The sequence below is a fragment of the Halichoerus grypus genome, chromosome 1, assembly GCF_964656455.1.
Source record: "Halichoerus grypus chromosome 1, mHalGry1.hap1.1, whole genome shotgun sequence".
Lineage (NCBI taxonomy): Eukaryota > Metazoa > Chordata > Mammalia > Carnivora > Phocidae > Halichoerus > Halichoerus grypus.
Window position 1 is genome coordinate 190,387,721 of NC_135712.1, and position 17,454 is coordinate 190,405,174.

The 17,454-nt window shown below is 38.6% G+C and overlaps 1 protein-coding gene and 1 long non-coding RNA gene across 14 annotated transcripts in view; one reads left to right on the forward strand and one right to left on the reverse strand.

The window, feature by feature from the left end:
- LOC144380054 (uncharacterized) overlaps positions 1-1,050 on the reverse strand; it is a 316,583-nt gene extending 315,533 nt beyond the window's left edge. Inside the window, exon 1 of the long non-coding RNA XR_013443795.1 lies at positions 874-1,050. This is a non-coding gene — a long non-coding RNA (uncharacterized LOC144380054). The remainder of the gene's footprint in view (positions 1-873) is intronic.
- Positions 1,051-1,215: 165 nt separating this feature from the next.
- The window catches only part of CFAP20DC (CFAP20 domain containing), a 255,701-nt gene continuing 239,462 nt past the window's right edge, over positions 1,216-17,454 (forward strand). For 12 of the 13 annotated variants that reach the window (XM_036071785.2, XM_036071787.2, XM_036071793.2 and 9 more), the window contains exons 1-4: positions 1,216-1,597; positions 3,903-3,992; positions 6,978-7,071; positions 14,665-14,737. In XM_036071785.2, the coding sequence (XP_035927678.2) occupies positions 1,577-1,597; positions 3,903-3,992; positions 6,978-7,071; positions 14,665-14,737 (278 nt within the window). In that variant the 5' untranslated portion in view covers positions 1,216-1,576. Of the gene's footprint in view, positions 1,598-3,902; positions 3,993-6,977; positions 7,072-14,664; positions 14,738-17,454 lie in introns of those variants that run through there. The other variant, XM_036071795.2, reaches the window with a different exon arrangement.

Consider the following 17,454-nt stretch of genomic DNA (forward strand, 5'->3'; position numbering starts at 1 on the left):
ACTAGGTTTGAGCTCTAGAAATCAGGGATTCTGGATTCTGAATATTGTACTGCAATTGACAGTTATATGACAACCTCACCTCTGCCTTTGTACACATCTGGTATTAGACTTAGTGTGTTCTAGTAAGTTTGTTCCTTATCAACTTTTCTTTTCTTAACCCTGATAAGGAGCAGGTCCAGAAAGCATTCATTTTCTCATGCTGTACATGATCCAGAGTGGTTGGCATATTGTAGGGAACAGAAATATTTAAGACTTTGGGGTGAATTCGAATATCAGGCTCAATCATAACTAAAAAGTAACATCACATCCTGGAGTAAATTCCTAATCAATTCTGGAAATGAAATATTCTCAACTGAAAGGAGACTAATCCTTAACCTCACATGGCTGTGAACCTGTGAACCACTTGGCCTGTAGTAGGGGCTCCATGAGTGGTACCTGGTTATTCATAATGCTTACCACTGACCTAACTCAGCCTTGAGGACAGCATTAGACAAGAGCTCCAAACCAGCTCCATCACTTATTGGCCATGTGATCTTGGACAAGCTATCTTACCTTTCTGAGCCAAAAAGTGATAATAATACCTACCTTATAAGAGTGGTTCTGACATAGAAACTAAATGAAGTAACCGAATCGTTAAACTTAGGAAAAGTGCCTGGCTCAATAACGTATGTAGTTATTTTAAGCAAAAAATCTTGGCTTTTGAACATATGCAGTGATTTTGAGTAAATACTCCTACTTCCTTGGGCCTTCTGAAACAATGAACGGGACTAACTGACCCTATTCCTGCCTCAACGAAACCTAGTTTGGAAACCATCGAACCAAAGGCCATGTGAGGGTTCCATGTTTCCACGACTCTTCCCTTCAGCAACCTACCAGTTACCAGTGTTTACAAAGAAGAGAGACGAAACCGACTTGACAGGTTCTCCAGAAGAGTCCAGCACCTGCGGTAGCTCTTAAACCAGGCTCATTTTAGGCTTTTTCGCAGACAGAGGTCACGACCTTAGAGAGCGCGGGTCACAGGTTGAGCGGTCCACCATCTCCAGAAGAGTCCCTGAGTAGTTGCCTGAGCAACGCCTACGTCACCGCGTACTCTCATTTATCCGTCGGTGAAGAGCACACAGAGCTCAACGCGCAGGCGCCTCGTGGGAGCCAATGGGCGCGGTCCGAACGCAGGCGCCGCTGGGCCCCGCCCCTTTCCGATCGAATTCGGGGGCGGGGCGACAGCGGGAGCGCGCCCGTCTTTCCCAGGCGAGCGGGCGGTTGTCCGTGGCTCTGTGGCTGGGCGCCCCGTTACGTAGGTTACGCATACAATCACTCCCCCAGGGCCGCCCGAAGCCCGCCCAGATAGCTGCGCCTTCCCACACCCGGGCACCCCGGAGGCGGGGGCCGCGATGGTGCGGGGCGGGGGCTCGACGTGGAGCTGACCGGGGGCTGAGAAGAGTCGGGGCGACGCGCGAAGCCCTTCCCTGCTGTCGGGCTCTGGGGCTCCCGCCCGCCGATTTCCAGTCGTCAGGGTCACGCCACTCGCTGGACGCCCTGAACTCCGTGTCCCCCAAGCCCCGGGCCCCCTGCGGGAATGTTCAAAAATGAGTACCAGGTAACCCGAAACGGCTGTCTACAGCTTTCTCCTCTTGGGTGAGGTAGTTCGTGTTCAGGGTGAGGACAAAGCTCCCTCCCCACTCCCCCTTAACACGGTTTTTTTCTGGGTGAGAAAGAAGTTCTGGATGAGTAGTCTCGACCCCGGAAGAAAAAAGGAGTAAGCAACCACGGTTTGGGCGTATGATTTGGCTTTTGTTCAATCTCCAGCTCAGTTCTTTTCAAGGTGTATGGATTGCCTGAGACTCTGATTAAAATGCAGATCTTAAACCCCCATCGGACCTCTGGATCAGAATCTTAGGGCAGGGCCCATAAATCTTGAGTTTTAACAAGTTCCTTGGGTACTCATTATTGATGCACACTGATGTCTTAGAAGCTATTTAGAATAGAGTGAGTGAGTGAATGCATGAGTGGGTTAAACCAAGAAAAAATAAGCATTTATCTACGTGCTATTTTCTTTTTCCCTAAAACTGGGGTCAGTGATTCTCTAACACCGGGGTAGGTTAGGATCTTTTGGGGTACTTGTGAAAATGCAGATTTCCTGACCCTCACCCCCCATCTAGTAAATGAGAACATCTGTAAAAACTTGCCCCAGTTGATTCTGATGCACATGGTCCAAAGATCACAGTGGAGAAACTGCTTCTGGGTCTTCCTCTGTCACCTTGAGTATCTTAATGTCTTCAAAACATGGCTTGCTCTTCTCACCTCACTGGACCCCTGAATCCACTGGACCCACTGCTTTTTTTGACCCTAGTCTCCTGTCCTTCCCTCCTACTTCTACCTGAGGTTACATTCTCTGTTTACAATTGTCCCTGTGCTGGACCAGCCCTCCATTGATTACCTCTACCTTTTTACCAAATGCTACTTGCCTTCCTATTAGTGTCCTTCAAGTAGTCTGCTGTTCTCTTTCTTCTACTCCCATTTGATATCATTAAATGTGTTAGAACAATTTAAGAGAGTTTTCCTCTCAATTTAGGTAAAATATGTTATTATAAAAAAGCATATGCCCACAATGGAAAACAGGAGAAAGCAGAAGGAAGAGGGGGTGGGTATTCCACCAGGTACAAGGATTTTTCTCTTTAAAAAAACAAACAAAACAAAACTGCCTCAAATTTAAAATTTTTATTGATATGTGACCTAACCCCAGAAGCTATAGTAATTTATAGTAATTCTTAACCACACACAGTTTGCACATAATACTGCCTAAGGAAGAAGAAATTTAGTGTCTTAAGTTAAAGTGATGGTTTTAAAACTCAGAAGCAAAAATACCTTTATATTATTGAGAAAACTTAAAAGCTGGAAATTCTTTACAAAAATCAGACAGATTTGCTCATGTGCTGCTTATAATTAAAACAGACCATAGAAGAAAACCGTATTTAGTCTTCATTTCATATTCTCAATTTCTTGCAATTAACTCTTCCTCAGAGATAATCATCTTAATTCCTTTCTTTGATAATTAAAGCTTCTGGATATTCAGTAATGTGTTTAGTACTTTTATATAAGCATGGCCTTGCATGTTCTCAGGTTTACAATAGGGAACACAGAGCATGTCTATACAAATGATTCTCTGTTTTTCTTATACAAATTTTATAGATTTCCATATCAATTTATATTAGATATATAAAAAGATGGGAATGCTCAGAATAAGAATCAAACCCCAACGCCCACTCATTCCCAAGCTTTTTTATTAACCAGTACCAAAATATTCAATTTGCCCTTTTTTTGAATAATTATTGCTGGCACTATTGAGCCCTTGCTACATACAAAGTATTGTGTTTGATGGTTTATGTTTACTATCCTGTGTAATCCAACAACCCATTTTACAGATGGAGAATCAAGAGGTTAAATAACTCTCAAGGTCAGATAGTTAATAAATGTCAAAACTGGTATCGGAGCTTGGGTCAGTATGACTGGAAAGCTTATAGCCACAGATAACTTACCAGAATTTGTTAGCCTGGCTCTAAAGTTGAGCTTAAACCCTTTAGTCAAAGATGAATAGAATGTTTTGTAAGCATGATTTATACATGGCAAGTAAATGAACCCCACATCGAGAGAGTATAGAGTTTGTATGGCACAATTTAATGTTTATCATTCTTTAAAAAATATATATTTTTAAAATCAGAGTGGTTGTGGCTTAAGTACAATCAAGGTATACTGTAGGAGTTAATAACAGGGGTAATGTTTCCTCCCAGATCTATTTAACGGACAGATGCCTGGAACAGTGGTTATAGACTGTGTGGTGGATAGTATTTCCTGTTTAGCATTGTCTTTCACTTTAATTTAAACATGTTGTTTTTATTTTCCAGGGAGGTGCATTTGTTGAAATCTTTAGTGCCCAGGGCAAAAATCCTGGAGCAAAATGGAAGATCCTTGGCAGTCCATCTGTGATTTGGAAAGTAAGTGTTTGAAGTTAGAGCCATCTAAATCCTGGAAAGAAAGGAGAATGAAGGTTATAAGAAAAAGGGTTTGATAAGGTTTCAGAACTGTTTTTACTGTTCATTTCAAAAACCCTTTCATGACCCTGTTGGCTGCAGCTCTCCCAGAAACCACTCCTCAGTCCTTTCAAGACTTTGGCACTCAGCTCAGAACCCTTCTCTATAGGCCAAGTCCTGCTGTTGTTTTAGGTGACTTCAGTGTTTGTGAGGAAACTCTCCAAACCCTGAGCTGCTCATTTCTTGATTTCTTCATCACTAATAACCTCTTCCACTCTCTGTCAGTCCCCGTTCCCACTGTCACACCCTGTCCCTTATCACGGTAAACTGCAGGGCCTCTAAAATGACTAAGACACACCTTGAGACATCTCTCTCCGACCCCGAGCTTCAGTTCTTAAGGCTGCTTGCTCACTTAGTCTCACTGTATTTGTTCTTCAACCTAATTGAGACCTTGAGGCCATTGGCCTTTCTACTTCCCCAGTGCTCAGTTTTATTTAGGCATGTATTTTCTCTATCTTCGCTTCCTCTCCTCTCCAGCCCAGAATCCAGAGTCTGTGATTTCACTCACTTCCCAGGCAAAACCTTGAATGCCCTTGCTCTTTGTCCTTTCATCGTGCTGGCCTTGCCGAGGCCAACCATGTCTGAATCCCCAGCCATCTGTCTTTTCTGAGCGGAGTTCTGCGCCCCTCAGTAACTTTGGAGAAAAAAATCAATAGCCTCTCAGATTAATAATACTATAAATTCAACCTGAACAACCTGGAAAATTCTCCTCGTATGTTCTCTTAGTCTCTCAAATGATTATTTCTCCATTATCTTCAAGTTTTCAACCCCCAACTCTCTACCCCCCTCCCCAATCCACAAGTACAGGCCCTCTTTACCGACTCACCGGAAGACCTCATGCCCCATTTCACAGGGAAAATTGATGCCATCAGATAGAAACTACCTCAGCCTGATGCCACCAGACCTAAAAACCTATATCCATCCCTATCCCTTTCTCTTTCACTCCTCTCCTATTCAATGGGGAGAAAGATGTCTTTCTGTGGACCTTATGGATAACTTTTTAAAGCTACTGTTTATAGATTTCCATATCAATTTATATTAGATATATAAAAAGATGGGAATGCTCAGAATAAAAATCAAACCCCAACGCCCACTCATTCCCAAGCTTTTTTATTAACCAGTACCAAAATATTCAATTTGCCCTTTTTTTGAATAATTATTGCTGGCACTATTGAGCCCTTGCTACATACAAAGTATTGTGTTTGATGGTTTATGTTTACTATCCTGTGTAATCCAACAACCCATTTTACAGATGGAGAATCAAGAGGTTAAATAATACTGTTAACTGAGTGCTTACTGTTTGCCAAGCCCAGCTTTAGCACATTACATATATTTATACAGTAGCCTTGTGTGATAGGTACTTTATGCCAGTTTTCTGGATGCTAAAACTGAGGTCATGGGGAGAGTAAACAACTTGCTTAAAATTATACAGCTCTTCCTGTGAATGAGAGATCAGTGATGTGGAGGGTATAGAGCAGGGAGCGTATTTAAGGCTTCCCCAAGGAAATGACATTGGATCTCTAAGAGCTAACTATGCACTGTGTGGGGCTGGTGGAGACAAGAGTGTTTCAGGCAAAGGGAAAAGCACATACAAATTCCTTGTGCAGGAGAGAGCTTAGAATTTTTAAGAAATTATAAGAAGGCTACTAAGGTCAGAATACAGAGAAAAGAGAGAGTGCAAGGTAGGAGATTGAAGTTTGCAAAACCAGGCAGCAACTAGACTAGGTGGGGGTTTATGGACCATGTTGATGATTTGGGTAAGCTGTTGAAAGGTTTTAAGTATATGCCCAACTTGTGTATAGATGGAATAATATAGTCAGTCTATGTGTGTTCATTTCAAATACACGAGAGATGCTGTTGTGATGGATATAATACAGATTTATTTAAATGTTATTTAATGCTCAGCAGCCTTAGTTACAATGCATTTCTTAACATATACAGAGAGGAAGATCGGGAGGATCTGTGAAATATTATAATGGGTCTTTATACTCAGGTTGGGAATTTGCTTCAAAATGAAAAAATAACCATTTACATTACCACTTTGAGTCATGGAAATTGGACTGTCACGTTTAAGGAGGTTTTTTATTTTCAGGTTTGGTTTTGTTCTGTTTATGTTTCTTCTACCATAGTTTTTTGTTTTTTGGGTTTTTTTAAGATATTATTTATTTATTTGACGGGGAGAGAGAGAGCACAAGCAGGGGGAGCAGCAGAGGGAGAGGGAGAAGCAGGCTCCCAACTCAGCAGGAAGCGCAATGCAGGGCTTGATCCCAGGACCCTGGGATGTTGACCCGAGCGGAAGGCAGATGCTTCACTGACTTGAGCCACCCAGGCGTCCCTCTCCTACCATAGTTTTTAAAAAAGGTCACCTTAATTGTGACACTTTAATTAGTACTGATTTTCAGTAGATGACATATAGAACTTCAGGTTAGAGCACTAGTAAAATAAGGCAATGATTAATTTCATATGAGCCATGGCCAGACACCCAGGAACTTGCGGACTGGATACAACATAGGTTAGGTAATTTTGTATATGGTAACATGGAGTGATGTTCAGCCTGTGCTGTTAGACAGGAATATGTTGATTAAAGGAGAGGAAGGGTAACTAAATTCTGGAAACTCTAAATTAGTAACTTAGGAATCCCTGAAACTAGGGAATTTCTTATCATTTGGAGGAAGAGTTTCTTGATATGATAGAGGACTTATCAGGTGATGTAGTGGGGCTTCTGTATCCAGTTCCCGGCAGTTTTCAGGGTAAGAGTATCATCAAGGCCTGACTTTTAAGTCATTTGAATCTGGGACTTTTCCCCCCATGGGTTTGCAGCTCCAATTTTATGATAGAAGCCAAATAAAATATGCTCCAATTACCACTATTTTTATTTTTGTTCTATAGGAGTTTGATAAAGAAGTTAAAAGTTTTGTGTTTGTCCTGGAAGGCAGCAGCCGAACAAACAAAATTCAGTTACCAAAGGAGAATAAGCAAATCCGTAAGTAAGATTTTTGACATTAAAGCTTAACATTTGATTTTTAAAGTTATACTTTTAAGTCTAGCACACAGGCATTAGTTTGGCTTTTACTGGCATTTGTTAACTTAAAGTGATAGGTCTGTTTTTAATTTAGAAATTAACCTTATGCCAGACTTCATGTATATATAAATATTATATAAATATATATTAAGTTATATATGTATTTTGCTTCACTGTTGATTCGTAATCTAGAAGTATTTTTTTTTTAGATTTTATTTATATATTTAGAGAGAGAGAGAATGAGAGCACACAAGCAAGCAGGGGCAAAGGGAGAGGGAGAGAGAGAATCCCAAGCAGACTATGCACTCTCGATCCCACAACCCTGGTACCATGACCCGAGTCGAAATCAAGAGTTGGATGCTTAACTGACTGAGCCACCCAGGCACCGCTAGAAATACTTTTAAGAAGATTTAGAAGATTATTTGGTAGCCATTGATTATCATAGTAACGGTATTTATTGAGTAATTACTTTGTGCCTCTAACTTCCCTAGCATTTCACATTTATTAACTCTTTTAATCCTGATAATAGTTCTTTTACAATGAACACACTGAGATTGGTTTCTCATCAAGAAATCAGATAATTAAGGATAAGCTTTGAAATAAACTCAGGACTTCCTAAATTATAGAAAAAATCTGTGAGAAAAAAGTTGTGTGAAATACCATAGAAGGCATTACTTAATGACACATCAACTTGTATACCTTCAAGAATATTAATATCTAATATGTATAAATATAAATACAAATACGTGTTTCAACAAAAACCCAAAGAGTTTTCAGTTCTTTCTTACTTTGGAAATTAGGAACATCATTTTAAAGCAGAAGGAACCTTGAAAAATCACCTGAATTTACAATCAGAAGCCCAATTATTGGCAGAACTGAGGTTAAGATTCAAGGCTCTGCCACCAAATTAGGCTTTGAGTAAATTGATGGCAATTTAAGATATATAATTTTTCAAAATAATTCATCCGATTTTCATCAAGTTTATCCTATGTGTTAACTATAGATTTCAGGTGATTTATTAAATGTAAGCGGCCAGTTATTTTTTATGTTGATCATTTCCTTATTTCTTCCTTTATTAATTAAGAACATTTACTGAACACCTACTGTGTACCAGGTGCTATGAAAAGACCTGTTCTTGGTAACTGATTTTCTCGTTTTAATTCGGTTTTCTAAACTTTCACAGGCTCTGCTTTATCTACCACTTCACGCTACTGCATGCATATTATAGATTTCTAAGATGTAAACCGAGCCATAGAAATTATAGATGGAAGATGATTAATTTTAAAATAGTTTGCCAGTGTTTCTTTCTAAAATAAAACAGAACCTCAAAGAGAAGGGGTAATCTTTGTTGAAATCATTTTTATTAATTTACTACCACTTTAAAAATCATGATTTCCTCATAGTTCCTTTTAAACAATAGAGTTTTTTTTTTTCATTTCCACAAAAATTTATATACTTATAAATGAGGTGAACTAAGATGAGCCAGAGAAATATGTCTGAAATTATAGGTCATTCTTGTTACAGGAGCCATGGTCCATCTGTTTTTAAGGATATTGACTTTGTGAGATGGATACATCTGATTTGCAGGAGTGTGACTTTGTTCTAAACCAGTGTTCTCTGGTTGGCCTATCCTTCTATGCACTGCCCTTAGCGTCTGTGCACATAATCATGTCACTGATAAAATCAAATCAGTTCTGGTAACCTCTCTCAGTTGGATCTGAGAAAGATTTCCCCTCTATCAAAGGCTCAGTGACTAAAGACAAGCACCCTTTTCCTACATTTATCTAAGATTTTTTTTAGAAACAAAACAAGCTTAATGTGTTATAATTGCTTTGTAAAAGGAAAAATGACAGTTTTAATTGGAAGAAACAAAAGAATCTTCTAATGTATTTCTTGTACAATGCCCTATAATTAAAAATTAATCTGGCTCTTCGGTAGCATGTGTGGTACTGTAACAAATGAAACAGCTTATAGAGTCTGCCCTGTACTAATGCCTTTAAGATTAATTGTTTGTAATTTTTGATAACAGAACTTTATAGCTATTTTCACTTGTGTAAAACGACCTTCTGTGTGAAGTTGTTAAATTAAATGGCATGTCTTGAGTAGAGAATTGGTTTTCCATTAACATTTCTAAATTTAGTTCAGTTACCATTACGTATTCCTATTTTAAGAGTAAACATCCACTTTATTTATGCAAACTTGACATTAGGTACCCCATATGTATTTCCCACTATATTAGGTAGTTAGGAAAAAAGCTTAATGATGAAAGTAAGTATGTTTAACTTTTCATTTTAAATGGTGATATTTCGGAATTATATTTGAGCATCTCTAAATGTCAGAGTTTTGTTTGTTTTTTACACTACATCTTATCAAATAGAGGAAAGCGTGATATTGATGATCAGATTGTGCACTTCTCCAGCGCAGGAATCTTGCACCATCCACTCTGTACCCTAACTTGGTATATCATATGTAGTTGGTGTTAAATAAGTTTGTTACCTTGCCACATTAAGAAACTATCACAGTTTGGGTTATAATTTCTAACTGTAACCAGTTCGCCCTCATAAGCAGATTAAGTAAATGATTAGCCAACTATACAAATAAATCCATGCTGCTCTTCATCCTGGATCATGCTGTGGAGCTGCCCATATGAGATGCAGCGGGGTCACACGCAAACATCTGTCATTTGGATGGTCTGCCCCAGGACTTAATCTTTTTGAGACTCTTATTTGAATCCATTGTTTTCTCTGCCAGTGGCATCTGAATCTTAAGGTGTGTCTCTTGGGATCAGCATCCCTGAAGCCTTGTGTTTATCTAAGTTTCAGCTGCTCTGGAGGATGAGGATGAGGTCATCTTTATGAGCCCCGCCCCCCCAACTTACCCCCACTCCCACTTTGGTATTCTTCTTAAAATAAATGTCATTATGACTTGCTTTGTTTAAAACCCTTCAATGATCTTGACCTCACCACTCTATTGATAATGCTCTTGTCAGGGTCACTAGTCTTCTCTGTATTCCTGAATCCAGTGGCTCATTCTCAGCCCTCATCGTGCTTGACGTATCAGCAACATTTAACAAGTTGACACCATCCTCCTTGGATGCCCATCATCTTGAGTTTTCTTTCCACTTCACTGGTCTTCCTTTTTAGTTTCCTTTCATGTTCTTTCTCTCCCCAACCCAGCTTCATGTTGCAATGCCTATAGACCTGACCCTTGACACACTCTACCTGTATTTACTCCTTTGATTATCGGTGCTTGTCTCATAGATTTAAATACCATCTCTGTCTTACTCCAGCTTAAATGTATTTCCAAATCAGACTTCTCGCTCAAACTCCAGACTTGTATTTTCAGTTGCTTAGATGACATTTCTATTTGGACAGCCTTACCCTGCAAACTACTCCCGCTGCTACAGATAGCCATATCTCCATTGTTAGCAACCTGTCTTTTCAAGTAGCTCTGACAAAAAACTTCAATCAGTCTGATTTTTTTTCTCTTCATTCAGTCCATCAGGAAGATTTTGTTGGTTCTATCTTCAGGTTAGACTTCGAGTCTGACTATGACTTTTTGTCGCCGCCACTGCCACCACATCTCATGCTTGGAACATCTCATGCATTCGTCTTCTCATTGGCCCACCTGGTTTTTTTTACTTGCTTCCCTACAGTTTGTTGTCAGTTTCACAGCTAGAGCAATACTTGCAAGTGTAAGGCTCTCTGCTACTGAAAATATCTCATCTCTGAGTGAAAACCAAAGATCTGTGGGACCCTATGGTATCTGGTACCCTCTTAATTCTCTGACCTTATCTCCTGTTACTCTTGCTGTTGTTCACTCTGTTGCAGCCATACAGGTCTCCTTGCTGTTTTCAAACGTAGCCTGGTGCCCTGTCGCCTTCACACCTGTGCACAAGCTGGTAACCCTCTGCCTAGAGCTGTCTTTTCCCAAATAGCTGCGTGGCTCACCATCTCCTCTTCTGTAGGCCTTTAGTACAATGTCTTCTCAATGACAGCCCACCCCGCCCTGTAATTTATAGCCCTTCCACGCTCGTGATCCCTTTTACCTTTCTCTACTTTTTCCCATGTACTTATCTCCATTTTACGTGCTATTTGTTTCTTAGAGATTTTTTTTTTTATTGTTTTTCTCACAGTTGCCAGAGGTAAGCACCCCCAGCACAGAAATTTAGTCTATTTTGTTCACCTAGTATAGTTCCTGACACATAGTAGACATTCAGTAAATCTTTGTGGAATAAATTAATGAATATATGAGTGGATTCCCATTGATCTTAGGATGACCTATATCCTTCACATGGCCTTCACGGCCCTGAATGATTGAGATCCTAGCTATTTGCCAGAATCACCTCCTGCTGCTTTTCCCTTTCTGTGTCCCCTACCAGTCCTTTATGTCTTTAGATTCATCCACTCCACCATGGCTTTTTTCATCACATGATGGAGTATTCCCTCTCCCTATAACATTTGTTCCTCCATCTCCCTCGCCCACTCAACCCCTGCTCTTTCTTCCCAGCTGAATTCCAGTGTCATTTCTCCCAGAAAACCCTCACTCATCTTCCCTCCAGTGACCGAGGATTATACACTTTCATTGCACCCTGACCTTCTCCTTCCTGAAACTAGAATATCGGTTCCAAGAGAGCAGAGACAGTGTCTGTCTTATTCACTACAAAAACATCTGCATCGAGTCTGGCATGTAGTAGATGCTCAGTAAGTCTTTTTTTGAATGATAGATCTAATTTAATTCATACAAATAATCCTGTGAAGTATATATCTAATTTGCCCAGCCCAGTTTTTCACCTGAAAGGAAAAGAGCCCAGAGAGATCTTCTGATTTGCCTGAGGAATATGGAATGATCCAGAATAGAGGCATACCTGTTTCCTGTCTTCTGGGTTGAAGTGGGAGAGGTGCACCTCAGTGTGCTGTTCGTGCTGGGACTGCGCTAGGAAGCAGGAAGTAGCTTCAGTCATGAATTGGCAGGGCACCTGTAAAGGATGACTGTGTTGTGCTCTCATCCCAAACTCGTGGACGATGAAACAAACACTTGTGAGATGTACATGTGGTGTATGTTGGTGTACAGCTGTCACTGGCGGTAATGAAGCAAGTATAAAACCACTCTTTAAAAACCTGATGGTGGGGGCGCCTGGGTGGCTCAGTTGGTTAAGCGACTGCCTTCGGCTCAGGTCATGATCCTGGAGTCCCTGGATCGAGTCCCACATCGGGCTCCCTGCTCAGCGAGGAGCCTGCTTCTCCCTCTGACCCTCCCCTCTCATGTGCTCTCTCTCTCTCATTCTGTCTCAAATAAATAAATAAAATCTTTAAAAAAAAAAAAAAAAAAAAAAAAAAACCTGATGGTGTTTTACCAGTTAAATGCGTTTTAAAAGATTCAAAGGAAAAAAGGACTTAACCCCTTAAAAATAGAGGTAGTTTATCTCAGCAGACAACAGATTATGAAACTGCAGAAACCTGCATATTTCAGTAAAAAGACTAAATTTTTATGAATTTTATATACTTGATGGGCATTTTTTGACTAATAGTAGTTCACATTCAGCATTACTTAGTGATTTTCAATATAATGTAGACATGAAGAGTCAGCTTAAATTTACTAGGCCACTGGAAAAAATACTACTATAGAGTTTATTTAGCATTTCTGACACACAGGATCAGTGTATGTCAAATGTGATTAAAGTACTTTTTTCTTTGTCAGATCATCACCATATGGTATTGTCATACTTCTTTTAATCTTAGAAGTGAAGCCTTTTGGAAACTAGGGCTTCTGTATGTGAGAAAGTTGAATTACAAAGCTTTCTTTTTTTGAGGGCAAGTGTCTTTTGTATCTAAAAATGTTCATAGGAAAATGCCCTGTATGTGTAGCATAGCTCATTGTTTTTGAAGAAAATTGTGCTGATTCAGTGAGATTTGTGACACAACTTAGGGACCTTTGTAAAGACTGATTTCATTTATCCAGGTGCTCTCTCAGCTCTATATACAGAGGCCATTGTGCGATGGAAAAACGCCATAGGGTCAATCAATGGAAGATGCAGGAGAGAAATTAATGATGATTTATTGAAGTTGGCCTCATTTTGGTGTCTCCCGTTGGTTTTGTAGTCCAGAACTCAGGGTTGCCTCACTGGCTTTTCCCATAAACATGGTAAAATCCAGTTCCTAGAGAATTTTCAAAGGTCAGAGCCTGTTATCCCCTGTTTCCGTTCTATTACTATTCTATGGATGGCTCTCTCGAGCAGTTTGTAAGCTTAGCATTATAAGTGAAAGTTATCATTATATGTTTGACTTAAAAGATATTAAGCAGACTTGACCAAATATGTTTGTTTTGTAGAAACTAAATTTTGGGTAAAATGTAGGAACTATTTAAGTTGTTCAGGAATGTTGCAAAACAGTTTCCCAAAGGAATTATAAACCAGAACATACATGTAGATTACCCAAACATGTGTTGTTAAGACACACACACACACACAACAAACAAACATACACATACTGTTACTTTGAAATACTTAAATTTGTTAAGTCTACTGAGTTGGAATAAATAGAAAATAATACACATTTTAGACCAGTAGCCTTCTTTTATCCTCTCCTGTTGCCCTGTACTGTAAGATTTGTATGAGAGGTTCACAGATAAGTCAGAACATTTCCATTTCCTACAGAAGTCCCACATGAGGAGGTAAGTTTCTAAAAGGCATGTTTTAGGAGGAAGTGATTCTAAAACATCCATTAGGAGCATCATAATTGAGATATCAAGCAGAAGTTCAAAACCTAAGAGAAAAGGAATTAAGTGAATGGGTCTGAAGAGATAATATAAAATCAATTGATTTTCGAAACAGTTGTAGCCTTCAGCTATTAAAAGTGCCGTGGGGGTTGGTTTTTCTTCAGATATTTTTAATTCAGATGAAGCTGGTGATGGGGAATGAAAGCAGTCAGTTTGCAGTTTGTGAGCACTGAATTAATTAAAAGTATGTTAAATTAACAAAAGGCATTATAAATGAAAATATGTTCCTCCATCCATCTCACTGTGGACACATTTAAAATCCTATGAACTAGATATGGCTCATCAAACCTTCAGCTGTAGTTGTCATAATTAGAATTGTTTTTCTTGATCTATTGTTTTTTATTAAGTTGTTTAGTTCAGTTAAAACTGTCAATGGATAAAAATAATTGCCACATGCTTTTATGGCTGCCTTGATGGGAATCTGTAGTTCAATTTTATAGGTTTCTATTGAATGCTGTCCTATGTGTACATTCTCTTGCAACCTAATAAAAACAGTAAGTAAAAAATTACTATTTTTTTAAATTTTCATAAAAATTTCACCAAGCCCACAGGTGGGACTTTAAAAGGCAACATTTGTTGTCAGAGTTTGATTTGATTTTCATCAACTTTTTTGCTTTTATAATGAAGTTGTAACTCATGGGCAGTACTATTACAGTTGTGCTATATTACTGAAACGCTAAAAACTTCAGGCTGCTGATGGTGTGTGATTGTGTTGGTTTATATGCACATATAAATGGTTTGAACATATGAATGTATATTTTCCCCCTCTCATTCTAGTTGGACTGATCCAGAGGTTTCTTGTACTTCAGATTTACATACCCCTGGGACAAGACTTCTCCACTGAACTGCTGTAAGATATACAGAACTTCTTTCAATGTTTTATGTGTATTAGACATTTAATCAATTGAAACAGTATGGACAGTCATTAAATTACAAGTGGCAGTTTTTGCATTAAAGAGCAGTGACTTATCAAGTTGACATGAAGTAATTAAACTAATTTAATCGTATTTCTCAGATATCATTATAGTCTGGCATTTCCCTAGGGGAAGAAGGCAAATTTCATCTGTTTAAGAAAATATCAAAGGATTGTGGATTTCACAATAAACAGCCTATAACATGCAGAAACAAATAATCCCAAAGTTTGAGATTTTCATTCAAATGAGGGGTAATTTTGTGCTCTGCTATTGAAAACCATATTTGGATTGAAATTGATCGAAATACCTCATTTTAAAGTTATTTGCTTTAGTTTAGAAATATCAGTTGACATATGAATGGCTTGGAATATGTTTGTTTTAAATAGCCTTGCTATGAACAGATTGTTTAGCAAAAATGAGAATATACAACTTTAACTCAGTTGGGCTATCTGTTGTCTGAGATGATTGTGAGAATGAAAATAACATTTGATTTATGCGCTCAAATAAAATGGAATATTGCCTAAGATTTCATTAATACATTTGCACTTTTAATAAAACATTAGATTTAAGGTATGCTATTTTCTCATTTTTTTTTTTTTGTAATTAATAGCTGTCCAGGGTCTAAGCTTAGTCTTTTATTTTCCCACTGGAATAAATGATTTTTCTATTAATGAAGGTAATTTTGTACTAGTTACTTTGGTAACTAACTGAGAGGAAGGAGGAACTTTCTTAATAAAATGAGAAAAACATAAATTTGAGGTTATTCATTTGTCTTTGTTTTTGAACATTAAGTTATTAGTGATTTGTGTGTAGGCTGGAAAAATACAAATTTTAGATGATAATATACAATCTTGTTTTCTTGAGTGAGAAAGGACAGATGGAACAATATATACCTTCATTTTATTCAACTTTAAACCTCAGTAAACTTCCAAGATTTTCTATTATCATCTGCCATGGTTACCATAATTCTTTAAACCAGTTCTTACAGTAACAGCACCAAAACACTATTTGATGCTCTTATGTATCTTTCCCTGGTTCTGCAGAAAAAGCATTTTCAAGACCCTAAAGGCATTCTAAAGGTACAGAGAATACCACATAAAGCCTTATTTCCAATGTAGGAGAAAGTGGTTTCCTACCAAATGGAAGGAGGCAAACTGTATTTTATTTTTAAACTTACTAAGTTCCTTATATAGAAATCCAGTGCAGTGCCTTTTCTTCTGATCTCTACCACCTGTGCTTTGAGATTCTTTAGAAGCTGCGGCAGGGGCACTGGTAGTTGGCCTTCTGATCAAAGCTGTGCAGGACGCTCGGCTTAACCTTGGAGGAGACTCTTGCTGTTGAGCATTCTGTGCCTATGCAAAATTAAGCTTTATTTGTGCCCACAAATACTTGAGCTTATCACCCTAGCCTAGGCAAGATACTGTTTTAACTAAGTTAATAATAACTAAAGCTTTAATTATTGAGAAATTGACAGGTATGTTAGGTTTAACTTCGTCTCAGCAAGAGAGCATCTGATGTAAGTAAGCCTAACTACACCTTCATTATCCTATTATTAATGAACATCTTGACCAACTTAAGGATGGGAAAACATTTTCAGGGGTGATGGGATTATTTATTAGATTTTGAATTCATTTGACTATAGTCATAGATTCTCTTGTTGTCATAACCACGTGGACAAGCATTTTCAAATGGCTTTAGTTTTATAGCTTTAGCAAAATAAATGTCTTATGGACAAAAGGTCAAAATTATTAAATAACATGGGGAAGACATTCACTGTCCTGACTTTGTGAATTTAGCAGACTCTTTCTTTTTTTTTTTAAGATTTTGTTTATTTATTTGACAGACAGAGACACAGCGAGAGAGGGAACACGAGCAGGGGGAGTGGGAGAGGGAGAAGCAGGCAGAGCTCGATGCAGGGCTCCATCCCAAGACCCTGGGATCGTGACCTGAGCCGAAGGCAGACTCTTAACTGACTGAGCCACCCAGGCACCCAATTTAGCAGATTCTAAGGAAAAATATTGACTCTGAATTTGAATTTGTTGCTAATAGATAATCAAAATATTTTGCCATTTTAGGAAGTAATAACAGAGACCATATTTTTATAAGAAAGAACGTAGAATAATGAGTATAGACTGTCTTTCTAACTACAGCTTTTTTTTTTTTTTTTTTTTTTTTTTTTTTTAATAAAAGGACTTTCTTTCGGTACCTTAGTGTTTTACTGTGTTTCTAGCAGCATAGCTCTGGGCTATTTTAAATAATACATTTCTCTAACAAGCTTGGAAAGTCATACAGCAGAAAGATATCTGGCTTCTTAAATTTTCCATTGTCAGAATGGGAGAGGCATTTTGTTTCACAAAGATACGTTTACACATCAAGAGGTTTTCACAAGTGGAGTCTTGCCAGCTGGATTATCAATGTAATCATCATTTCTTCAATATCTTCCTGTGTCTCTCACTTCCACTAGATGGTGATACTGCTCAGGGGGAGGTCATATGTCTGTGGGTTAGTGGATGCCGTAGAACCAGCAGCCGCCCTGCCTGAGAAATCAATCAGTCAGTCCACAAATTACTGAATCCCTGTTCTTGTCAGGCAGCATGTTAGGGGTGGGAGGTCAATACACATTGGACCTGTACACTTTTTCCTACCCCCACTT